Source organism: Geotrypetes seraphini, chromosome 4, assembly GCF_902459505.1.
Source record: "Geotrypetes seraphini chromosome 4, aGeoSer1.1, whole genome shotgun sequence".
Lineage (NCBI taxonomy): Eukaryota > Metazoa > Chordata > Amphibia > Gymnophiona > Dermophiidae > Geotrypetes > Geotrypetes seraphini.
The window spans coordinates 122353565-122379406 of record NC_047087.1 but is presented as its reverse complement, the minus strand read 5'-3'; the positions used below and the strand labels follow the sequence as shown (position 1 = coordinate 122379406).

General features: G+C 44.6%; 1 protein-coding gene across 1 annotated transcript in view; it reads left to right on the top strand.

Moving 5' to 3' along the window:
- CASQ2 (calsequestrin 2) overlaps positions 1-25842 on the top strand; it is a 90836-nt gene that overhangs the window by 28854 nt on the left and 36140 nt on the right. Inside the window, exons 2-6 of the mRNA XM_033942544.1 lie at positions 8482-8566; positions 10511-10611; positions 20591-20702; positions 22013-22086; positions 25653-25783. Coding sequence (XP_033798435.1) covers positions 8482-8566; positions 10511-10611; positions 20591-20702; positions 22013-22086; positions 25653-25783 — 503 coding nt within the window. The remainder of the gene's footprint in view (positions 1-8481; positions 8567-10510; positions 10612-20590; positions 20703-22012; positions 22087-25652; positions 25784-25842) is intronic.

Sequence of the window (25842 nt, the reverse complement as noted above, 5' to 3'; positions counted from 1 at the left end):
ACAAATAGTTGGTCATTCATTCCATCCTTGTTCTGCTCCAACTATACCCCAACGCTATCTGGATTTAGAGGGATTTTCATCAGCACTCTCCAGTAGCTGCTAAACATAGAACACGCACATATTTTCCCTATTCTAGCTCTTAAATTAAACCACTCTGGTATTACTGTATGAAAGGCAGTAAATCAAATGTCAACAAACTAAACTATGGAAGGATTTTTTTTATGCCTATGATGAAAGAGTTCACTTTAGCTCCTTTGGCTGGGAGCTCTTTGAGGCTTTTTCCTTCCATTTTTTGAAAGCATTTTGTGTACTCGCTTGCTTGTTTCACTACAGAGAATAGCTGTTGAAAGTGTGTGTGGATACAGATTTGAGTTCTTTAAAGCCCTCAGTTGCTGTAGTAATAAATTAAACTAGACATCTGTCAACCCTGAATGTTTGTCCTTGTGACTTCTTAATAGTCAAGGTAGATTCTAGGCAAATGGGGAAATGTAACCTTGTGAATTAGAATGGCATATCTGTAGATATTGTTATTCTTGGTATTAGTATGTTTCCTCTATTTCCAATATCATTACCGCAATTATTTTTTTTCCTGAGGAAACAGAACTTCCCGTTTAGAAGTAGGGATGGACTGTTTCTTGCAGCAACATGAGCAATGTCAGTGGCATATCCCATGTCACTGCATGTTGCTAATAAATACATTTTTAAAAAACAGCAGAAAAAATTATGACATTATGGGGTTGATAATCAAAATGAATTAACCAACCAGAATCAGTACCTGGCCAGTTAAATTGCCTTTTGGAGGCTAACCACTCAAAGGAAGGCTACCAGTGGTGTGCCTCAAGGTTCGGTTCTTGGGCCTGCTCTTATTAACATTTTCTTAAGCGATATTGCTGAAGGGCTGTGAAGTAATATTTTCCTCTTTGCGGATGATACCAAAATTAGGGTTACTAGATGTCCGGATTTACCCAGACATGTCCTCTTTTTAGAGGACATGTCCGGGCATCCAGCACTTTGTCTGGGTTTTGAAAAACTTCCAGCTCGGGACTTCATCGATGTGTGTGATGTCATCACGTAACTCCTGCGCATGTGTAGATGCTCTTCTGATACGACTCTGTTTGAGGGGGTGGGGCTGGAGGAATGAGGTTGCAGTGGAACAGGGCGTGATGTGGACAGAACGGGGGTGGAGCTGGGTAGAACTGGGTGGGCCTGAGGGGCGGGGCAATGGGTCCGGATTTTACTAGCATAAAATCTGGTGACCCTAACCAAAATCTGCAACAGAGTAGACACCCCGGATGGTGTGAATAACATGAGGAAGGACCTAGAGAAGCTTAAAGAATGGTCTGAAATTTGGCAGCTAAGATTTAATGGTAAGAAATGTAAGGTCATGCATTTCGGCTTCAAAAACCCGAGGGAATGGTACAGTTTAGGGGTTGAAGAACTTTTGTGCATGAAAGAGCAGCAGGACTTGTTTGTGATAGTATGTGATGATCTTAAGGTGACCAAACGGGCTGAAAAGTTGACGGTGAAAGCTAGAAGGATGCTAGGGTGCATAGGAAGAAGTAAGGCCAGTAGGAAAAATGAGGTATTGATGTCCCTTTATAAGACTCTGGTGAGACCTCATTTAGAGTATCGTGTGCAATTCTGGAGACCACACCTTCAAAAAGATGATACAGCATGGCATTGGTCCAGAGGAAGGATAGTAAAATGGTTGATAGCCTTGATCATAAGGCATATGGGGACAGACTTAAATATCTCAATATTGTACTTTAGAGGAAAGTAGAGGAGAGGGGAGATATGATAGAAACATTTAGATCAATCTCCAATCAAAAAATGTTATTAGCCAAGTGGTGGAAATGCCCACTGAAAAACCATTTCATTACAGTGAAGAAAAAGCCTCAACTTTGTGTTATATGCAGACGGCAACCCAATGAGTTTTTCAGCCATTCTTATTCAAAACAAAACAAAGTTGAGGCTTTTTCTCCACTGTAATGAAATGGTTTTTCAGTGGGCATTTCCACCACTTGGCTAATAACATTTTTTGATTGGAGATTGATTTATATACTGTTATTCTTCTTCTTCTTCTAGAGAATCATTTAGATACTTATGTGGCATTAATGCACATGAGGTGAGTCTCTTTTACTTGAAAGGAAGCTCCAGAATGAGAAGGCATAGAATGAAGTTAATAATAATAATAACTTTTTTCTTTTATACCGTCATAATCAAAAGTTCTAGGTGGTTTACACTAAAAAGAGCTGGACAATCAGCAAAATAGAATAATACAGTAAACAATACAAATATTTGTAAAATAGAATTTCAATAATAAAATTCTCATTAAGTAATAAACTTATCGAACAAAGTGGTCTTAATTAATTTCTGAAAACAGCAATAGGATAACATAGCTTGCTGAATACATTTACCTAACCAAGATTGTTGCCTACCATCTTGAAATGCTAGGGTCCTATCTAAGAAGGTCTTATATCTACATCCATTAATTTCTGGATAAGTAAATAAGTAGAAGTTTCTAGTTTCTCTTGATGGTCTATGCAACACAAAATGAGGAAAAAGGTAAACTGGAGACAATCCCGATATCAGCTAAGAGGTCATAGGCTCAGGCGTAATCTATAGAAATACTTTTTTACAGAAAGGGTAGTAGAAGCCTGGAATAGTCTCCCAGACTATGTCTGAATTCAAGAAAGCACGTGACAGGCACGTGTGATCTCTAGAGAGAGAAGAAGATCGTGGATAATGCAGATGGGCAGACTGGATGGACCATTTGGCCTTTATCTGCTGTCGTGTTTCTATGTTTGCACAACAAAGAAAAATGGGGAGACCCAATGATCCAGAGTGAAAACAATCCACCGATAAAAACAAAAACTGTGGATACAGATGTTCTGGAGATAATTTATTAAACACTGACATATAAAACCATGAAAATTCAATTTAAAAAGTACAATGATAAAAAATACTGTGATAAAAATCCAACCGGACCCTACACGGTCCATGTTTCAGCGAACACGCCTTTCTCAGGGGTCCAATGGTTTGCAACCTCACATATAAAGAATTGGACTGAAAACAGTCTATTGACTTTAAGCATGTGAGCAAAGAACACCGCAGACAAGCTGAAGTAGCAAAAAAATGCGGTGTTCTTTGCTCACATGTTTAAAGACAATAGACTGGTTTCAGTCCAATTCTTTATATGTGAGGTTGCAAACCATTGGACCCCTGAGGAAGGCGTTTTCGCCGAAACACGGACCGTGTAGGGTCCGGTTGGATTTTTATCCCAGTATTTTTTATCATTATACTTTTTAATTGAATTTTCATGGTTTTATATGTCAGTGTTCAATAAATTATCTCCAGAACATCTGTATCCACAGTTTTTGTTTTTATCCGTGTTTCTATGTTTCAGCAGCACTTAATTGATTCATGCTGATGAAAATAATTAGTTAACATCAAACTGAAAACTGGCTATTTGGGGGGCATTCCAGGGGTGGAGTCAGCACGTGTCTGGCTAAATGCTGATGTTCAGCACTTAACTGGCCAGGTTAACCGCATAAATAGGACCACTAAAAGTAGTAACCAATAGCTGGTTAAGTGTTGCATATTGTAATTAACCGGCTCTGGAAACCCGAAAATTTAATGCTGGTGGCCAGACATGGCCCAGCATTGAATTTCTGAATTTAAAGCCGGCAAATTGCAGACCTCACTGCAGGCCTCACATCCTGTAGAAAGCCACAGTATGACAGGTGAAACATTGGTTCTCCCTACCCAGATACAGCGAGACCCAGACAACTACAACAATCATGACACTAGCCACGGAAGCCAAAGAGAACAAAATGTTGATTGCCAGCAGCTGAATATCGAGCCCTTAACGGCCAATATTCAGCACGAGTTAACTGGCTGGGAACAGCCGCTGACCAATTAACTCATGTCTTGGTGAAAATGCCTGGTTAGTGGCAAAAAATAAGCTAGTTATGTTGGGGACTATCCAGGTGTGTGATTGCTTAAGATCCAGTAATTGGAACTTAAGCAGCCAGGCTTAGCGAGCAAATAAGGCCACATAGAAAGCAGGCCTAACTTTGTCCGCTAAGCCATGGCCAGTTAAGTCTGAATATCGTCTTAATTGGCCAGGTGTTAGCCAGCATTGAAAATCCCAGATATTTAATTTCGGTCGCTGGAAACAATCCAGCACTGAATATCCAGGTTGGATGCTTGTGGCAGGCAGTCAAAGCACTGCCTACTATCAGCTGATTATCGGGCAGTTAGGCTTGGATTCTAACCACACTGTCTCCAACAGGCGTCAGGAATATTAGGATTGATCCTATGCAACCGAACAGGTGTGAGGTACCATTGGTACAGAAGTTTATAGCCATTTTCAACCATGTTGCTCACTATTGATACTTTAAGTAAAGATCTCAATAAAGTCCTCCACTGTGGTGGTGTAATTGACTTGTGTGTCATTTTGCTCTTTTAGTTCAAATGTTAGTGTTACCCCCCAACTTGATAATTGTAATTCTTTACCCCCCTCCTTTACTAACGTGTAGCACGGGTTTTAATGCTGTCACCGGCGGTAACTGCTCCGATGCTCAAAGAATTCTTATGAGCACTGGAGCAGTTACCGCCGCTGCCAGCGCTAAAACCTGGAGGGGGTATATTTGAATTTAACTTCAAAATTAGCAAGAAAATTGCAGCTAATTCAAAACACCACTGTTAGGCTAATATATGGTTTAAAGAGATATGACAGTGTTACTACAGCTTATAACGATCTTCGCTGGTTATCAGTTGAGAAACGTATCAGGTTCAAGTCTGCTTGTCTGATTCATCACATTTTACAAACAAATTCTTCATACAATTTAATTTTACTTTTCTCTCAATTGCATTATACTTCTACTAGATTAAATAGTACTTTTTTACCGCCTTACCAACAAATTAAAGGCGTACAGCATAAATGTCAGTTTATCATCTCTTTTGTTTATGCTGCTATTACAATTTGGAATAATTTACCTGCTCGGTTAAGGATTGAAGCTAATTATTGGAGATTCCTTAAAAGATTGAAAACTCTTTTATATGCTGATCTATAGTTTTGGTAAAATGGCTATAAATTGTGTTGTAAGATTTTTGCATATTCACATAGATTGTTTAAGGCTTTTTTAAAATATAAATCACCTTGAACTCTTTGGAATTACTGCGATTCAGATATTGTGTATTAGATTAGATTAGATTAGCAACAAAAAGGCATTATACATGCCTAGTCTTCATCCTTTTCTAATTCCTAGCATTTTGTTTGCTTTTGTGCCCACCACCGTTGCACATTGGACAGAAGGTTTCATCACATTGCCTACAATGACACCCAGATCTTTTCTTGGGCGCTGACCTCAAAGGTGGGCCCTAGCATCTGGTAACTATGATTTGGAGTATTCTTCCCAATGTGCATCACTTTGAATTTGTCCACATTAAATTTCATGTACCATTTGGATGCCCAGTCTTCCAATTTCCTAAGGTCTCTCTGCAATTTTTCACAGTCCACATACGATTTAACAACTTTGACCAGTTTGGCGTCATCTGCAAATTTAATCACCTCATGTGTCATTCCAATTTCCAGATCATTTATAAATATGTTAAATAGCACCAGTCTCAGAACAGATCCCTGTGGCACTTCATTATTTACCCTCCTCCACTGAGAAAAATAGCCATTTAACTCTACCTTCTGTTTTCTTTCTGATAACCAATTCCTAATCCACAATTGAACATTGCCTCCTATCCCATGACTCTTTAATTTTCTCAGGAGCCTCTCATGAGGAACTTTGTCCAAAGCTTTCTGAAAATCTAGATACGCTACATCAACTGGCTCATCTTTATCCACATGTTTATTCACACCTTCAAAGAAGTCAAGCAAATTCATGAGGCAAGACCTCCCTTCGTCTGAATCCATGCTGACTCTGTCCATTAAATCATGTTTGGTAGGTGGGAAAAAAGAAGGACAGGAGGAGAAGTTCCAGCGCCCCTGCCACAACGACACCCAGGGTAGTACGTCTCCCCTCACTACGCTACTGACTGATTACCCTCAGAATGGGCCCTAAAGCGACTGGTTCAGTTAAAAACTGGTTGACTAGAGAGTGACAAAGGGTAGTAGTAAATCAGTGGTCTCAAACTCAGAGCCCAGGGGCCACATGCAGGCCGCCAGGCACTATTTTGAGGCCCTTGGTATGTTTATAATAATCACAAAAGTAAAATAAAACAGTTTCTTGATCATATGTCTCTTTAGCTATAAATTACCAAATTAGCCAAAAGGAAAGATTTATAAACTATAAAGAGTTTTACCTCATGCTAAATAATAATAATTATTATTATTATTTATTTATACACCGCCCTACCGCAAAGTTCTAGGTGGTTTACATACGTTAATAACTTTATACAAACAATGATTAAAAATACAGTACTCTAAATAGTACTAAAATTATATAATAAAAATACTAAAATTATGCTATAAAATTCTAAAATTATACAGTAAAATAAGATACAATTTGCTGAAATACAGTGAAAAACCTCGAGAACTTTCTGGCTTTAAGATCAATATACTATTTGCCTGTCAGTATTCTGGAACATCAGTTTATAAATTTATCGAATAGATCCATTTTTAGTAATTTCCTAAAGGGAAATAGTAGTACTTAGCCATTGGTCCATTTTACCTGCCTGAAAACCAAGCATTTTATCAAAAAATCTCTTATATCGACAAGGTTTGATGGTTGGAATAACAAATAAATATTGCCCTCGGGTAATTCTGTTAGGTTTATAACGTTCAAATTGTCATTTCTTTAATAAGACATTAATTATTTTTTCTGAGGCCCTCCAAGTACCTACAAATCCAAAATGTGGCCCTGCAAAGGGTTTGAGTTTGAGACCACTATAGTAAATGGAGCTCACTCAGAGGATAAGGATGCTACCAATGGTGTGCCCCAGGAATCAGTTCTTGTTTGGCTCTTTCTAACATTTGTGTGAGTGATATTGCAGAAGGACTTTCTGGATAGGTTTGCCTTTTTCAATACCATACTCTGCGATAGAGACCTCTGAGTGTGTAAATAGCATAAAGAGGGATCTAGTGAAGCTTGGTCTAGAATTTGGCATCTAAGATTTAATGTTAAAAATTGCAGGATCATTCATCTGAGCTGCAAAAATCCAAAGGAGTAGCACGGTATAGGAAGTGTAGTATTTCTGTACAAAAAAGAGGAACAAAGACATGAAGATGATTGTTGTATCTGATGATCTTACAGTGGCCAAACAGGTAGAAAAGGCAGTGGTGAAAGCCAGAAGTATTTTCCTTCCCTTTTCCTATTGGGTTCATGTTAGTTTTGTACTGTCTACAAACCAAAAAGATTTTATTTTATTTTTATAATTACTTTTATTGTAAACCATAGAAACATGAAGGCAGATAAAGGCCAAATGGCCCATTCAGTCTGCCCAACCGCAGTAACCATTATCTCTTCTTCTCACTAAGAGATCTCACGTGCATAAAAACAGAGAAACATGATGGCAGATAAAGGCCATATGTTTGATATACGGTATATCAAGAAACTAATAAACCTGAAACTTGAATGTATAGGGAGAAGGCCAGAAGAAAAAGGAAGTGATATTGCTTCTGTATAGGTCTCTGATGAGACCCTATATAAAGTACTGAGTACAATTCTGGACAACACATCTTCAAAAGGATGGAGTCAGGCCAGAGGGTGGCAATTAAAATGTTGACTGTTCATCATAAAGCGTATGGGGGCAGATTTAGAGATCTCAATACAGTACTCCCCCGATATTCACGGGGGTTCCATTCCAGGAACCCCCACGAATATCGAAAAACTGCAAATACATTTTTTTGCCTGGGGAGGCAGGAGAGGGCAGCTAAAGAGGCAGGATAGGGCAGCGGGAGCACTGGCGAGTGAAGGAAATTAGTCGCGATATGCTCCAACTGCCTCTTCCTGCTCTAAAGTCAGGCTTCACCAATCAGGAGCTGCTTTGACATGCAGCTCCTGATTGGTGAAGCCCAACTTTAGCCCCAAAGTTTTCCCTCTGCCGCAACTTCCTGTTTCCAACAGGGCAGCTCGCCACAGAGGGAAAGCTTCGGGGCAGCCGCCGGCAGTTTGTGAGAATGGCTGTCATGTCAGGGCCCCTTTGAAAAGGAAAAATTTAGCTGTTTAATAAAGATCGGGAAGGTGAGGGGAAGCGAGGGAGATAAAGAGAAGTTCGGACCATGGGGCCCCATGGATCTGTGAGACCCAGGGAAGCTGCCCTGTTTGCTCCCCCCTAACACCGACCCTGGGGCCCCCTGACAATTCCAGGCCCTAGGCACGTGCCTACCGGGCCTACCCTTTAATCCGGCCCTGATTATAGTCATTGGTCCTGGGGTTAAATGCTTTCAGACAGCTGAGCTATCTGGTTGAACAAATCTGGTATTTTTTTATCCTTATACTTTACATTATTTTAATTTTCTTTTAGCTTGCTGCCCAGGTTTTGGAAAGCAAAGGTGTTGGGTTTGCATTGATAGACTCCAAAAAGGATTCCAAGCTTGCAAAAAAACTTGGTAAGTGTGCAATATAGAAAAACAGATTTATATATTTATTTCCCGTCCTTCCCATGGAGCTCAGAACAGGTTACAGGTTGACACACATAATATACGGTTATTAGGTTACAATTTGCCATAGTTACAGTACAAGGTGGTTTTTTTTTTTAATAAAAGTTTTTATCCTAATTTGACACATACTAGGGATCTAATACCAATATATATAATAAGCAGTTTACAGGACAAATTTTACATAGTTACAGTGCAAGATTTATCAATATAGAAACATAGAAGATGACGGCAGAAAAGGGCCACAGCCCATCAAGTCTGCCCACTCTATTAACCCACCCCCTTGAGTCTGAGTGCTAGTGACCTTGACTTGATCCTCGTAGGGATCCCACGTGGATGTCCCATTTATTCTTAAAATCGAGCACGCTGGTGGCTTGATCACCTGCACCGGAAGTTTGTTCCAGTGATCTACCACCCTTTCCGTGAAGAAATACTTCCTGGTGTCACCACTAAATTTCCCCCCTCTGAGTTTGAGCGGGTGCCCCCTTGTGACTGAGGGTCCCTTTGGAAAGAATATATCTTTTTCCACCTCGACACGACCAGTGACGTACTTAAATGTCTCAATCATGTCACCCTTTCTCTGCGCTCCTCCAGGGTATAGAGCTGCAGTTTGCCCAGTCTTTCTTCATATGAGAGACCCTTGAGTCTGGCGACCATCCTAGTGGCCATCCGCTGGACCGATTCAGCTCGAAGCACATCTTTCCGGTAATGTGGCCTCCAGAATTGCACACAGTATTCCAGATGAGGTCTCACCATGGTTCTGTAGAGTGGCATTATGACTTCAGGTTTGCGGCTGACGAAGCTTCTGTTGATACATCCCATCATTTGCCTTGCCTTAGATGAAGCCTTCTCTACTTGTTTGGCAGCCTTCATGTCTGTACTGATGATTACCCCCAAGTCCCGTTCCTCTGAAGTCCTAGCTAGCGTTTCTCCATTCAAGGAGTATGTTCTGCATGGATTTCCGCTGCCGAGATGCATGACCTTACATTTTTTGGTGTTGAAGCCCAGCTGCCATGTCGAGGACCAGTTTTCCAACGTGGTCAGATTCTGCATCATACTGTCCTTGAGGTTGCTTTCACTTACTATGTTACACAGTTTGGTGGCGGCGGCAAACAGTGATACTTTACCCTGAAGCCCCCGGGTCAGGTCCCCTATGAATATGTTAAAAAGGGATGGTCCCAGGACTGAGCCCTGCGGCACTCCGCTAGTCACCTCCGAGGTCTCAGAGAGGGTGCCGTTGACCATCACCCTCTGAAGTCTTCCACTCAGCCAATCATTGACCCATGTCGTTAGTTTTTCACCCAACCCCATCGATTTCATCTTGTGTAATAGTCTACGGTGTGGGACACTGTCGAAAGCTTTACTGAAATCCAAGTATACTATGTCCAGAGCCTCTCCTGAGTCTAGCTTTCCTGTCACCCAATCAAAGAAGCTTATAAGATTGGATTGGCATGACCTGCCTCTGGTGAATCCATGTAAGTTGTTATCCTAATGTGACACACACTGAAAATCTAGTACCAATATACATTAATATTTCTTTGTAATCTATTGGCCTTAAGCAAGGGAGTTAAATATGAGTAATGTTAATATCTCTTGACCTCCTGTACACCAAAAGCTTTATAAACACTGGTCAAATTTCTTATTTTTGTGCTTATTCTTCTTCTGATATTCTTCCTTTGCTTCCCCCCCCCCCTTTCTGTCCTCTCCTGCCTTCGTCCCCCACTTCCTCTCCACTTATTATTTATCTTGTTTTTGTATTTTATCTTATTTTTATTTCATTTAATTTTATGTACACTATCTGGGTGGGCTCCCAAAAAGTGGCAGATCAAATATAAGTTAAGTAAATTAAACAAAACTAACTTTGTATTAATGAACAACTTTCTCTCCTTTACCCAGGTTGTACGGAAGAAGGGAGCCTCTACATCTTTAAGGAGGAGAATGTGATCGAATTTGATGGGGAACTTTCAGCTGATGTCTTGGTGGAATTCATCCTAGATGTAAGCATAAGATGGAAATGATAGCAGAGGAGAATTTGCAGCTAGAATGGCCAGGAACAGGCAGTGATCTAAACCAGTGTTCTTCAACCTTTTTACACCTATGGACCGGTGGAAATAAAATAATTATTTTGTGGACTGGCACCAGTCCATGGACTGGCAGTAGAAGAACACTGGGCTAAGTCGTGGGCCAGACCCCGCTTATCTCCACCCAATCTCCACCCCCATAACAGTACTAATTGTAACACTATTTTTTCCATTCATTTTTCATATACTATATACACACAAACAATATAATCATACTAACAACACATAATGGTTAACCACAAAATTAAACTACACAAAGCACACTGTATGCTTCTCAATATTCATTCCTACCAGAACACAGATAACCCCTATGCAAATACGAGACCAAAAACTAAAAGTACTAATATACAAACAAACCCTAAGATGCAAGACTCTGCAAGCAGTACAACCCCAGAGGAAAAGAAACCAATGCAGTTCTTCCTGAACAGACAGCAGTGCACAAAGCCCCAGACAGTACACAAAGCCATGGGCAGTGGCTCCTCACACGTCCCGCACCTCATCTGCAAGCCTTCCCTCTGATGTTGCCACGTCAGAGAGAAGGCTTCTGGTTGAGGTGCAGGACGCGCGTAGGAGCCTCTGCCCACTGCAGGGAAGAGGGAGCCGGCCCAAAGACGACAACGCATCAATTACACCATGGACTGGCGGCTGAAGAGCGTAGTCTGGGGCCTGATGCACGTGCCGGCCCTGTGGACTGGCAGGAAATTTCTGCGGACCGGCACCAGTCCACGGACCAGCGGTTGAAGAACACTGATCTAAACTGTGAGGGAATGGCAAGGGACTTATTAACCCACCGCTCAGGGGCATTCAGAATTGTTAATTATTAGAGCAGAAAGTGAAGGATTTTAGAAGTCTTTTAAATAGTATGTTGGCAATCTCTCCAAGCTGTCAATTTCTAATCAAGGGGTTCTGGCCATTTTAGATCAGTTGAGTGAGATACTTCTTTATTTTTTCTAAATTTATTTGAAAAAGGCCTCCAGAAAGCCTCATTCACCCCTTCACTGCTTCAAATTGTATAACTTGTCCTTAACAAAATGCATATCACAGGGCAAAGCTTGGCTGCCATTTACATGGAGCCAGGTTTTTGAGAAATTACCACCCCATGCTCTGCTCCTCATGCCCTCAGTGTGATCCAGGGAAGATCTGGAATGAACATGTCTGGCCTATAACCATTAGAGAAACTAGGTAGCTGCCTAAGGCAACAGCTTCCAGAAGCTGACAAAGATCATTTGCAATCCTGATAGCCACACAGTTCAAATTCAAAGAACAATCAGCATGTATTTTTATCTGCAGGGTGGGAGGTCAATTTTGAAATATTCCATTTATCCAGGTCAATGTTTTTGGAAATTTACCTCATTAGCTTGTTATCTATATGAGAAACAAAGTTTAATAAATAAAAGTATGTATGATGCCCAATTATGCATCTTAAAGGAATATTCTGGAAGGGCTGATGTAGAGTTTAAAGCCTCATGAGAGGCCTAGGGGCTGAAAGATAAGTGAGATGGGAAGTTTCAAGACTGAAGGTTTATATAGGCCTCCAAATATCCTTATATTAGCCCTAGGAATGAAGTTCTTCACAGGTCATACATTATAATTCTAGCTTTCTGGAGATGGCGGAAGCAAATTGCACTCAGTACTGCTAATTTCATGCCCTTGCAGCATGGACAGTAAACAGAAAAAAACCTCTCAAAATGGTGGTCTAGTTCAGTTTTTATGACATCACAATATACCAATCAGGCTCAAGATCAATGGGCTGATGTCAGAAGTCCGACCCTGTAGGGAACAGTGCCAGGAAATACCATGGGAACAGCACAAAAAAATCCTTCCCATTGCTTAACTCTAATAGAATGAAAATTATAGAACTTCCGGCGGAAACATGGAGCTGTAGACAGCGTGCTGCTACAGCTCAGCTACACCTGACCACGGCGCGGCAACTAACCTGCATTTTTCCTCCTGGTTCAGGTCGGCGGCGGCACTGGGGAGGTTGCTGGAGAAGCGGAGCAACTCCGAAGAAGTTTCCTCCGCAGCTCTGCCTTTCTTTATTGGGGCGGCCGGCGGCCAGGTGGCGCCGTGTGTAGCGTGCGGCCGTGAGTTTGCTCTGCAGGGACGCGGCGCAGCTCTCCCCCTGCAGGTCTACATTAGGGAGCGGTCATCTCCCCGCGTTGGGGAGTTTACTGGGGGCGCGGCGCGGCTCTGCGACCGTCCTACTAGCTGCCCTGCGGTTTTGATCTTGGGTCTCCCGGGGGCCACGTGGAGCAGTGGAAGGCAGCTGGCTGAGACTCTGACCCCAGAGCGGAGCGGCTCTTCTTCTGCGGGCCGGATTCTGGGATCGATCTTCTCCCTGTGCTGGGGAGCTACCTGGTGGCACGGTGAGCTTGGGGAGCCTAGAGTGGGATCGCCATGGCAACTAAGGCGGTCCGGAAGGATCGGGAGCGGAGTAAGCTACCAGACGCCAAGGCGGCGGATCCCGTGGCGCCCCCGTCGCCGGAGGCTCCGCACTCATCATGGGTGTCCGCAGTTACGACAGAGGTCCAAGCTGCCCTCGAGAGCTCTCTGGGGGACAAACTACAGCGCATCCTTGATAAACTGGACACGCTGGACCAGCGATTTGCCTCCCTCACGTCGGAGGTCAAGGAGACTCAGCAGAGGGTGAGTGCTGCGGAGGATCGCGTCCAGCAGCTTGCCCAGGAGCAGTCCGCCCACACTTCAGCGTTGGCGGCGTTGCGTGCCAAGGTGGATGACTTGGAGAACAGGTCCCGCCGGAATAACCTTCGGTTTATTGGCCTGCCTGAATCGGTGCGGGACGTGGAGCTGGGGGCGCTGTTGGAACGCTGGTTGCCTGAGTCTTTGTCTCTATCATCTTCCTCGGGCCCCTTACGGGTGGAGAGGGCGCATCGGTTGGGGCAGCGGAGAGAGAATGCTGACAGACCTCGAGTGGTCATTTGCCGTATCCTGAACTATCATCATAAGATGGAGGTCCTGCGTGCGCTGCGGCAGGGCAAGAAGCTCGTGTATGACAACAAGCCCATACTTTGCTTCCAGGACTACTCAGCGGAGGTCTCTCAGGCACGACGCAAGTTTTCGCCTTTATGCACCCGTCTCATCCAGCGTCACATTGCTTTTTCTCTGCAGTACCCGGCTCGCCTGAGGTTGACACATCTGGGCAGAGCTCATCATTTCGACACCTTGGAGGCCGCGCAGCGCTTTGTGACGGAGATGTTGCCTGAGGTTCCTCCGCAGGGAGCGGCTGTGGACTGAGGAGACCCATATCGGGGGCCAGATATGTGGTTTGAGTTTGGACTGGGAGTTTCTCTCCTCTCCCTTGGAGTTGGGTCTCTGTGTTTTCTTGCAGGTTTGTCTGGGAGGTGTATGTGAGGGAGGAGGGGGGATGACCTGCCTGTTCTTTGTTCGTAGGGTCTGCTCCTGGCCTTTCTGGGTATTTGAGTATTGGGGACTTGGCTTGGAAAGTGTATTAGCGGGTAGGTGGTGTGGCTGTGGAGGGGAGGGGTGGGTAGAGTGTCTTGGGGGGTTTGGCTGATGGGGGCTGCTTTCACTGTTCTCTGAGTTTTGGGGTTTGCGGGTCAGGGGGTATTGGTCATTATTCCCGTGGGAGGTGTAACAGGTTTCCTGGAAGTGATGCCCTTATTGGGGTGTCTTGGGTGTAGATTGGGTGGAGTTAGGTTGTGGGAGGGGGTTCGAGGGGTGGGGAGGGGGGTGGTTGGAGGGGGGGTTTTGGAGGGTTTCGGGGTTTCTGTGGTGGGGCATTGGGGAGAATTGTGGGGGGGGGGGGTATGGGGATTCTGTGCTAGGGGTTTGACTTGGTGGCAGGGGTATGGCTTGATTCTCAGGGCCAGAGGTGGCGAGAAGCCGGGGGAGCGGTGGCTGGGACGCTTCTCTGGTACTGTACTGGTTCTTTCTTCTTGTGTGAGTTGGCTATTGAGTGGATTGCTCTGGAATATACTTTAACTTCTTGGAATGTTGGGGGGATCCACTCCCCCATTAAGCGCTCCAAAATATTGCAGCGTTTGAATCGTTCTAAAACTTCTATTGCCTTTTTACAGGAGACCCGTTTATCCTCAGCGGAACATGCCAAGCTCTGTACATGGTGGGTGGGTTCCTATTTGGAGGCGCCCGCCATGGGGAGAAAGGGAGGTGTTATTATTTTGATCCGTAAGGGTCTTCGCCTGCACACCCAGAAAGTGCTCCGCGACCCCAGTGGGCGTTACATAGTCGCCTCAGTGTTACTTGATAATCAGCCACTGTTGCTCTGCAATGTTTACGCTCCTAATAATCCTTCGGCCAGGTTTTTTAGGGGGCTTCGCAACCAACTCTTGCGGTTTGGAGATGTTCCGATGCTGGTGGGCGGGGACTTTAATGAGGTTCCGGATCCAAAATTGGATCGCTCTGCTTCGTCGGGTAGAGAGTCCTCCAAACTTTATACGGGTGGTCAACTTCTGGAATCCACTCTGGGGTTGCTTGATGTGTGGCGGGTGCTACACCCGTTGGAGAGGGATTACTCCCACTTGTCCAGGGCGCACGGGACGCTTTCCCGAATTGATTTTATCCTCATCTCTCGTGCACTGCTTCCCCGGGTAATAGGGATTGATATGGGCCCCATTGAAATATCTGACCACGCTTGGGTGGGATTTCGGTGGACTTGGGGAGCATCTCCGAACAATAGAGGGTCCTGGCGGTTTCCCTGTTACCTGTATAGGGACACTCGTTTTCACGAGTTTTTGATACAGCGCTGGCGGGATTTTCAATTTAATAATCAGCAGCATCGTGATGATCCCATTCTCTACTGGGAGACGGCTAAGGCGGTTTTACGGGGGGATGTCATTTCGTATGTGGCTAGGGAGTCAAGGCTGAAGCATAGGCTGATTCTGGATCTAGAGCGGAAGGCGACTGTGTTGAGACGCCAGTATGGTAGGGCGCCCTCATTCCTGCTTCGGGCACAGCTTTTAGAGGTCCAGCAGGAACTGAATGAATTGTTGCATCTCCGGGCTTTGCGGACAAGGGAGCACTTTAAGTTTCAATTATTTCGGTTTGCAAATAAAAGTAGTCGATTGTTGGCCCGCCTGGCGCATCCGAGGGGCGGTCCTGAGAGTATATCGGCTCTTCGGGGCTCTTCTGGGGTGCTGCATCATCGGTCGGAGGAGATATGTGAATTACTGCAGGAGTTTTTTGCTGAGGTGTATACAGATCCAGGCCCCGAGCTTTTGGATGGGCAACTTTATCTTGACAGCCTAGATTTGCCTTGTTTATCTCAGCGGGATGCTGCCGCTTTGGATCTTCCCATTACTGCGGAGGAGGTGGAGGGGGCGATTGGGGTCAGTCCGTTGGGTAAGGCGCCGGGCCCGGATGGGTTTCGGAGTGAGTTCTATAAGTTGTTGGTGACGGACGTTGCGCCAGTGCTGGCTGAGGTTTATAATCTGAGTGTTGCTAAGGGCTTTCTTCCTCGCTACGTAAATCTAGCGTCTATTATAGTTCTCCCGAAGCCTGGTAAGGACCCTCTTTTGCCTGCATCGTACCGTCCTATATCATTGTTGAACTATGAGGCGAAGCTTTTGGCTAAACTTTTGGCTACCCGCCTGGCGCGCGTTTTGCCATCGGTGATCTCAGACTCCCAGGTGGGGTTTGTGCGGGATAGGCCGATAGCTAAGAATATCCGGCGCATCTTGTTAGCATTGGAACGGGTGGGTCAGGACGGTAGCCCCGCCATGCTCATTAGTTTTGATGCCGAAAAGGCGTTCGATAAGGTGAGGTGGGATTACCTTTTTGCGGTGCTGCGGACGTATGGTTTGGGCCCCTTCTTTTTCGGTGCGATCCAGGCGCTGTATAGTGATCCAGAGGCGAGGATTTTGGTTAATGGGACTTGCTCTGGCTTTTTTCCTATTTGCCGAGGGACTCGCCAGGGCTGCCCCTTGTCGCCGCTCCTGTTTGTGCTTTCTTTAGACCCTTTACTTCGGGAGCTTCAGGCAAATGAGGATATTCGGGGATTGGCCTTGGGAGACTCCCATTTTAAACTGGCGGCGTTTGCGGATGACCTATTGGTCTTTGTAACGGACCCGCAGCGTTCCTTGCCCGTACTATTGGAGAGCCTTCGGGAATATGGAGATTTCTCTGGCTTCGCTTTGAATTTTGCAAATCTGAGGCGCTGGCTTCATTGATTCACCTTCGGCGGTTTTGGGGGGACAGTTTCCCGTTGCGCTGGGCTGACTCTTCTTTTAGATATCTGGGGATCAGGCTGACTATGGATGTGGCCCAACTATATCGTCTTAACATAGATAAACTTCTTGCGGATACTAAACTGTTGCTAGCCAAATGGCAGGCGTTGCCGCTGTCTTTGTTGGGACGAATTCATTTATTTCGTATGGTGGTCTTCCCGAGATGGCTTTACGTTCTTCAGACTCTTCCCCTTTCTTTGTTGCAGAGGGACATTCGTTCCCTTACCTCCCTATTGATTCGGTTTTGTTGGGGTGGACGTAGACCTAAATTGAAATGGTCCTTGTTGGTGGGGCCTGCCTACGGGGGTGGTTTGGGGGTGCCTGACATCAGGGTTTATAATCAGGCCTGTTTGCTTCGTCATATTAGTGATTGGGTGTTGGGTACCTCTTTTTATACGGATCTTTCTCTGGAGCGGGATCATTTCTATCCTCTTCATCTATTGTATCTCCTTCATGCCCCGTTATCTAAACTGCCGAGACCCAGTAGGCGTAGTATTTTGTTTCGGTCCTTGTGGACAGTGTGGCATCAAATTCTTCGGTTGTGGAACCAGGACTCTCATACTAGTGTACTCCTCCCGTTGATGGGGAATTTAGCTTTCCCTCCGGGGGTTGGACCTTCCGTGTTTGGTCGGTGGAGGGCTCGGGGGGTGGAACAGTTGCGGCATGTTCTGCGGGACGATGGGTCTCTCTTATCTTGTGCTGACTTGGTGGGGAGGGGGGTCCCTGAGATTGGACTTCCTTTTGCTTATTGTCAACTCAGTCACTACGTGGCTTCTCTCCGGGGGTCTTCTTTGCGGGGGGATTTTGGGACCCAGCTCTGTACTTTTTTGACTGCAGATCCTGATTCCAGGGTCTCCATCTCTGTTTTGCATGGCCGGATCCTGGATCTTTGCCCGCCGAGGGTTTTCCCTGGTATCTTGGAGGCCTGGCGGCGGGACTTGGGTAGGGATTTGGGGGGGGGAAAACTTTTTGTTAACTGCCCTGAGACGCACTGCGGGCTTGGTCCATAGTGCTGAATTACGTGAATGTCATTTTCGCACTGTTCTGAGGGCCTATGCTTCCCAGAGTCAGGCGTACCATATGGGTTGTATTGATACTCAATTATGCATCCGCTGTTTGGTGGAGGTAAATTCTTACTTTCATGGTATTTGGAGTTGTGAGGGGATTCAGGTATTCTGGATGGAGATGGCCTCCTTTTTACAGGGCTTGTTGCAGACCCCTGTGCCAGTCTCTGTGCAGTCTATGCTGTTTGCCCATTTCTCTTTCTTGAATATGTACACTTCTTATGAAAAATTGTTTCTTAGTAAATGTTTTATTTTGGGGAAGAAACGTATTTTGTGTTGCTGGCTTTCTTCTGATCCACCTTCTTTTTGGTATTGGAGGAATCGCCTTCATGAACTGCTGGGTTGGGAGGCCCGTTTGGCCTGTTCTTCTCGACGCCGGAGCAGAGACTTTGTTCACACCTGGACTCCGTATTTGAACATTTTGACTCCTGAGAGTCGTAGCCGTGTTTTGAATAGACTTCACCTTTGACTCTGTGTTTATCAGTGTTTTTGTTGATCCCTGCCTACGAGTTTTTGTATCTGTGGGGGGAGGGGAAGGGAGGGTGGGGGGTTGGGGATTCTTTGCTGTGGGGTGGGTCCGGGGAGGGCATAAGAGTCCAGCCCTCCGCGGTTGTTTGATGAAAATGCATATCATGGTTGTTCTTACTGTTGTATTTACTCTTGCTTAATAAAATAGATTTGAACATAAAATTATATGTGCTCTTTTAGCACCGAGTATTGGGAAGTTGAGGTCGAAGAACGTGCCTGGCACATGCGTACAAGAGTATCACAATAAGCATGGCTCTTGTGCGCATGCCCAGGCAAAAATCAGAAGTGAAGCATACATTGACGCCATTCCTCTGCACCTTTAAATATAAGCTTTCCAAATTTTTTTTTCACTTGAAAAGCTTATATTTAAGAGTAGAAAACAGGTGACAAAGTGTACTTTCACTTTTAGGTTTGCTCTGACTTGCACACATTCACCTGTCACTACCAGTGCCAAGGGGGCTTCCCTCTGCTTCCAAATTAAATACAAAATTGCACACTTTACAGAAAAAGTTAGAAACACTTTCTTCAAATACCCTGATGCCAGTTCCAAGCTGATTTTGGGTTTCTAGTGGTAAGGACAGTTTTGTTTTGTGACCTGTTTTCTGAGCATTGGGAAGGAATTGGAAATTACCTCATTAATATCTATTTGACTACATTTGACTACAATTTGAATTCATCTTTGGCATGCACATTGTTTCCTGTGGAAAAGTGTTTGAACGTTCTGTGTGCAATAACCCCGGTGTTAGTCCATAGCTAATCGCCTCTAAAGCCGGCATTAAGTTTTGAGCATCTCCCAGCAAGTGAGGAACTTCCTGCTTTAGACACTGCTATTCAGTTTTCTTGATACAGTATATACATACAATATGTTATTAAACCCGCAACATACCATGTAATTCCCTGGCAACTCAGCATTCAAAATATCTTAAAATAAAAGCCTCAGTATTAGTGTACATAATTTTCTTAGCAACCTGTTTAATGCATTAAATTTTATTTTAAATTTACTTGATTCTGTTAGATGTTTTCCTTCCTGAATTTCCTTTTTTGGTTACATTTTTCTACAGTTTTGAATTGTTACAACATCACCATTTGATATGAGAAATTTATTTCTGAGATTATGTTTCAGGTGTCTATATTGCATTCAATTTGGTTTGCTGCAAAGCTCATCCATACCCCTAAATAACTTATTGCCTGTCTCCCGTGATTCACAGCAAAACCAGAAATTCAATGTCTGCGCCTTATCCAGCAACTGACATTGAATTTCCGAGATTTTTGGGCTGGCTGTAACATAGCCAGCTAAGTCCTAGCGGTCAAAGATAGACTTGCTTTATTTGTGGGTTCATCTGGCCTCTGAGCTTAGCTGGCAAGCCGTGAATATTGGTAGGGTTGCCGGATTTTCATGCTCAAAAAAGAGGATGTGTGGCCCTGCCCTGTTCCACCCCCAACCCCGGCCCCACACAAACATCGTCTCTTCAGGGTTACATCCAGAGGGCATCTGCGCATGTACAGATGTGATGTGACATAATCGCATCACATCCGTGCATATGCGGATGCCCTCCGGACATGGCCCCAAGCTCCCACCAGTTTTCAAAACCTGGACAAAGTGCTGGGTTTTGAAAACCCATCCAGACACCCAGAGAGTCCTCTAAACACAGGACATGTCCGGGTAAATCTAGATGTCTGGTAACCCTTAATATTGGTAGTGACTGGCTGTGTCATGCGATAAAACTGGTCATCAGGCTATCTGCGGAATGGGATATTCAGCAGGAGATAGTCAGCAATCTCCCGCTGAATATCGGCAGATAGCTGGCTATGTGCTATTTAGCCAGCCAGGCCCAGTGAAACTGAAATTGTAACAAATTAGACTGACCTGGAAAGTTTCTGGGTTTTCAATAATCGACATGCAATTGAGCTGTAAAAACCTTTGGACTTTCAATGGTTCACTGGATATGAGCAAGATAAGGCATTCCTTGACTGGTAATGTAACCGCTTATCTCACCTACCCTAACCCCAGTATACTGCAGTGACGTCACAGAATGAAGGAGTAATTCTTTTTCCTGTTTTCTTTCTTTACACCGATAGATGTTAGACGATCCAGTGGAGATCATTAGCAGCAAGCTGGAACTTCAGGCCTTTGATAGGATTGAGGATGAGATCAAACTCATCGGCTTCTTCAAAAATGAAGATTCTGAATGTGAGGACATTAGAAACCCCAGACATTTCAAATCTGTCAACCAACACTTGCATGGTTCTTTTTCCCCACCTTTAAAGATTAGTTTTTCAGCAGCTCCTATGTAGGATACAACTTGTATATGTCATTATTGATCCTATAACAAACCTCAGCCACCTCATTCAAACCGTATTGCTATGGTTGGGAGCTCAGTTTTCAAAGGAATATTAGCCAATAACTGGGCGTTTCTTTGAAAATTGTTCCTATCCCCCCATCAAGTAAGGAAAGGTTATGTGTGCTGTTCACTGTAATTATAAATCTTGCTTGTAGAAGTACACATAGCAGTTTCATGTTGAAATCCCCATTTATTGCATCAGTGAAGAAACGGGGTAGGTGTGTAAAAAAAAATTACTGAAAAATTTTCTAAGGTGGTCTTCATCATAAGGCATATGGGCACAGACTTAAAGATCTCAATATGTATACTTTGGAGGGAAAGCAGAAGAGGGAAGATATGATAGAGATGTTTAAATACTTATGTGGTATAAATAGTCATGAGGCTAGTCTCTTTCAGCTGAAAGGAAGCTCCAGAGCGAGAAAGCATGGGATGAAGTTAAGAGGGCTTAAGAGTAATCTAAGGAATTTTTTTTTTTACAGGAAAGGGTGGTAGATGTGTGGTATAGTCTCCTGGTAAAGGTGGTGGAGACAAAGTGTCTGAATTCAAGAAAGCGTGGGACATGCATGTGGGATCTCATCAGGGAAAGGAGCAGATGGTGGAAGTGAATGGGCAAACTGGATGGGCCATTTGGCCTTTTTCTGCCTTCGTGATTCTATGATTTCATGAGCAGTTTCTGTGGAAAATTGCCCTAAAATAGTCTTGGCACCCAAATTCTTTTTAGTTTCTGGAGGTCAAATAGAAAAATTTTGCCATACAAACCAAAAAAGCTTAAATATCAACAGTCGTAAAAGCAAGTACTCAGGAGATATAGTCAGTAGAAAAAAGATTCATTTTCAATGTCCCATAAACAATGCTGGTGTCATAAAATTCAACAGTCCACAGAACACGACTCATAAGGTTACCATTATGGAATTAAATGAAGTATAATGTTCTACTCTGCTTGTCACAAACTTTTTGATAGTATCACCTTCAGGAGGTTCAGCATCTGAGATGGCATAAAGAAGGAAAAGGTGAATTTGTTCCTTGTGTTTCTATCCTCTGTTGGTTCCCATAAGACAGCCATTTACCAAATCCATCCATAGATGGTCTACTCATACACTGCTGATTCTACTCATGATGATGATTACAAAATGATGGTTTTCTGTTTATTTTCTTCTAGATTATAAAGCCTTCGAGGAAGCAGCTGAGCACTTCCATCCTTATCTGAATTACTTTGCCACATTTGATAAAGGAGTAAGTAAGAGGAATTGTGGTTTCAGTATGTCATCTTTTCTCTCTTCTGTATTTTTGGTCACTCCCTTCCAAGCATTATGCTTCATAATTGTACTGCCTCCTATTTAACGAGAGGATAGAATAGCCTTCACGTAGAATTGCAATACTATTTTAAATCCTTTGTATTACTTCTGACACCCCTCTTGATATGTAGAATCAGTTGATTTTCAGAACACAAATACATACAGACCCCTCATTCTATAACTGGCGTGCAGTTATAGGTGCAATTTTTTGGTAGTTATAGAATAATTCAGCTTATACATGCAACTTAAGTATTAATTACCCTTTAAATGGCACAAATTTTGCAATAAACATTAATAACTGGCTTTAATTACCACTAATTATGTGCAATTACGCACATCAGATAAAAGCCTGTTCTATAACTTTTGTGTACAATTTCTATAGCGCCCATTTGCAAAGAGGGTGAACACGTGGAGGGGCATTTTTGATAGGACGTCTAAGTCTGAGTTTGGACATTTTATGAAAGATGTCCAGAAATGCATTAGAGAAAATGTCCATTCTCAAAACAGCAAGATGTCTGTTTGGGTTTATTTTTTTAGAATGACCTAAATAGACGTTTAGATCCTTAATATGTCTATCTTTTTTGGCCATTCTCAAATATAAAGATGTCTACATGAAAAATGCACAAAACATCAGTTTTTTGGACTTTCAAACAGCTAGCTTTCTTAACAAACTGTTCACAAGCAGCTGAGCAATCCCCAGCACAGCAGGATTGCTGCAGAGAGTGTCACATTAGAAGTCCCAGGTACAGATGTCACTAACTTGCGTCTATTGTATGGTGAACCCACCAAAACCGACCCAAAACTTACTATATCTACCTGTACACCACAATAATAGCCTAGGTTTAGTCAACAGGGAAACTGACAACCTACTGCCCTTCCGGAAGGCAGTAAATATGTCACTATTCACGAGCCAACTCGTTCCTGGTCTTAAACTTTAACCTACCGGGACCCATCGCACCGTAACTCAGGGTACCTGAATCTTAAAAGCCTTGTCAATTGGTCCCTGTGGTAGGCTGTCTCTAATCATTTGCAGCGCTTCTTTAAGTTGATAGATTGTTTCCAGCTTTGGGTAGAGCTTGTGATAGGCCTTCTGAATTGCTCCCTAGACAAAATTCTACATCAGTGGTTCTTAAACCAGCCAGTTGGGTTTTCAAGATTTGATGAAGTTATAGATTTTTTAGCATAACCACCCTGCACTGAAAAACTAATATTATTTGGGGGGAAACCCCGCAAACAATACTGGTACCAGCTTACTGTTAATGACGTTACAGTGATGCAGAACAGTTGTTCTTAAACCTGTCCTGGGGGGACCCCCAGCCAGTCGGGTTTCCAAGAAATCCCTAATGAATATGCGTGAGGTATATTTGCATATAATAGAAGTGACAGGCATGCAAATCTGCCTCATGCATATTCATTAGGGATATCTTGAAAACCCGAATGGTTGGGGGTCCACTAGGACAGGTTTAAGAACCACTGTTCTACATCACTGTAATGTCATTAACAATAAGCTGGTACCCCATTTTGTTTGGGGGGTTTTCCCCCCAAATAATGTTAGTTTTTCAGTGCAAACATTTCCGAATGCATGAAAATTGCAGGGTGGTTATGCTAAAAAGTCTATGGGGTTCATAATAAAAAAAAAAAAAAAAGTCTAAAAAGTGTCCTAAGTGGCTACTTGGACGATCAAAAAGCCTGATCGTCCAAGTACCCATAACCAAAGCTGGTTTTTAGACGTATCTAAAACCAACTTAGGCCTTTCTCCTGCCTCTAAATGCACAGAGAGAAAAGAGGTGTGTTTAGAGGAGGGGAAAGGGCGAGCAGTGGGCGGGAGGTGGGCCGACCTACACCTAGCCGTACAACAGGTATAACCAATACAGTTTAGTCGGCACTTAGACCTTTTTCACTTAGACGAAATAAAAAAAGGTCTAAGTGCTGAAAAATGGGCCGCTGAGGTGATGGCCGTTGGCGCCATCAGTTCAGCGGCCCGGCAACCTAACCATCGCGGCAGGAGAGATGCCTCATCTCCCCTACCGCGATGCCATCACTCTTCTACCCAAACTGCCGCGATGAATCACTCCCCCCCTCCCAAACACAACATCGGGGCAAGAGGGAGCCCAAGCCCTCTTGCCCCAGGCACCAGCGGCACCCCCGACTCGTTCGGGCCAGGAGGGAATTCGAGCCCTCCTGGCCCAGGCGACCCCCCCCCTACCCCCACCCCCACTACAGTACGGGCAGTAGGGATCCCAGGCCCTCCTGCCCTCGATGCACCCCCCTCCCCCCAACGTCCGCCCCCCCAAGAACCCCCGATCAGCCCCCCCAGTCGACCCGCGACCCCCCTGGCCGACCCCACGACCCCCCCACCCCACCCCCCTTCCCCGTACCTATTTTAGGTTGGCCGGACAGACGGGTGCCAAACCCGTCCGTCCGGCATGCAGCTCAACGAAGAATGGGGCTGGATTGGCCCAGGGGCACCAAAGCCCCGCCTCCTGGTGGGGGCCTAAGGCACCTGGGCCAATCAGAATAGGCCCAGGAGCCTTAGGCCCCTCCTGTGGGCAGGGCCTTAGGCACATGGGCCCACCCGGGGGGAGAGGGGTGCGTCAAGGGCAGGAGGGCCTGGGATCCCTACTGCCTGTACTGTAGTGGGGGTGGGGGTGGGGGTGGGGGGGGGTGGGGGTAGGGGGGGGGTCGCCTGGGCCAGAAGGGCTTGGTCTCCCTCCTGGCCCAAATGAGTCAGGGGTGCCGCTGGTGCCTGGGGCAAGAGGGCTTGGGCTCCCTCTTGCCCCGATGTTATCGGGGGGGGGGGGGGTCGCGGCTTCAACGGGGCAAGAGGGCTTGGACTCCCTCTTGCCCCGATATTGTCGGGAGGGGGGGGGGTCGCGGTTTGACATGGCAGGAGGGCTTGGGCACCCTCCTGCCTGGATCGTTGTTGGGGGGGGGAGGATTCTGTAACCGGTGTTGTTTTTGACAGACACCGGTTACAGAATCCAGCTTTTAGGCGAAGGACTGGCTCCTCCTTCGCCTAAAAGCCCTTCTGTTGGACGTTTTGTGGTTTTTTTTCATTATGGTTAAAAAGTGTAGACGTGCTGTGGGGGTACTTTTAGATGTAGTGGAGATTGGGCGTTTAGGCAGAGGAAGGCCATAATCAAAACATGGACGTATGTTTTGGTTATGGACATTTTCCCTGCTTCTGGGTTGAACGTTTAGGGACTTAGGCCAAAAGGGGACTTAGACGTTTTTTTTATTTTGCCCCTCCACAGCTTCATCTAATCTAAAAACAATCCCATTCCACTCAGCACCTAAATGTAGATAGTAACAACAAATAAAACTAAAATTTCACATTGAAATTCCAAGCAGTTGCTGAGAAAGCAGCAAAAATATTTAGGGGGTTACTTTTTTTTTTTTTTTTACCTCACCCTGTAGAATTGCCCCTAAAGTGTGCATCACATCTAGCAAGGACATTTGAATTGCATTGCAAGGATATACTCTAAGACATTTTAATTGCAACAGGTGGCCAAACAACTAACTTTGAAGCTGAACGAGGTGGATTTTTATGAGCCCTTCATGGATGATCCTGTCACTATCCCAGAGAAGCCTTACACTGAAGAGGAACTGGTGGAGTTTGTGAATGAGCATAAGAGGTCAGAAAATTTTGAACACTATTACCATAGCCTTGGTATACAAACTTTCACTGGTTTTT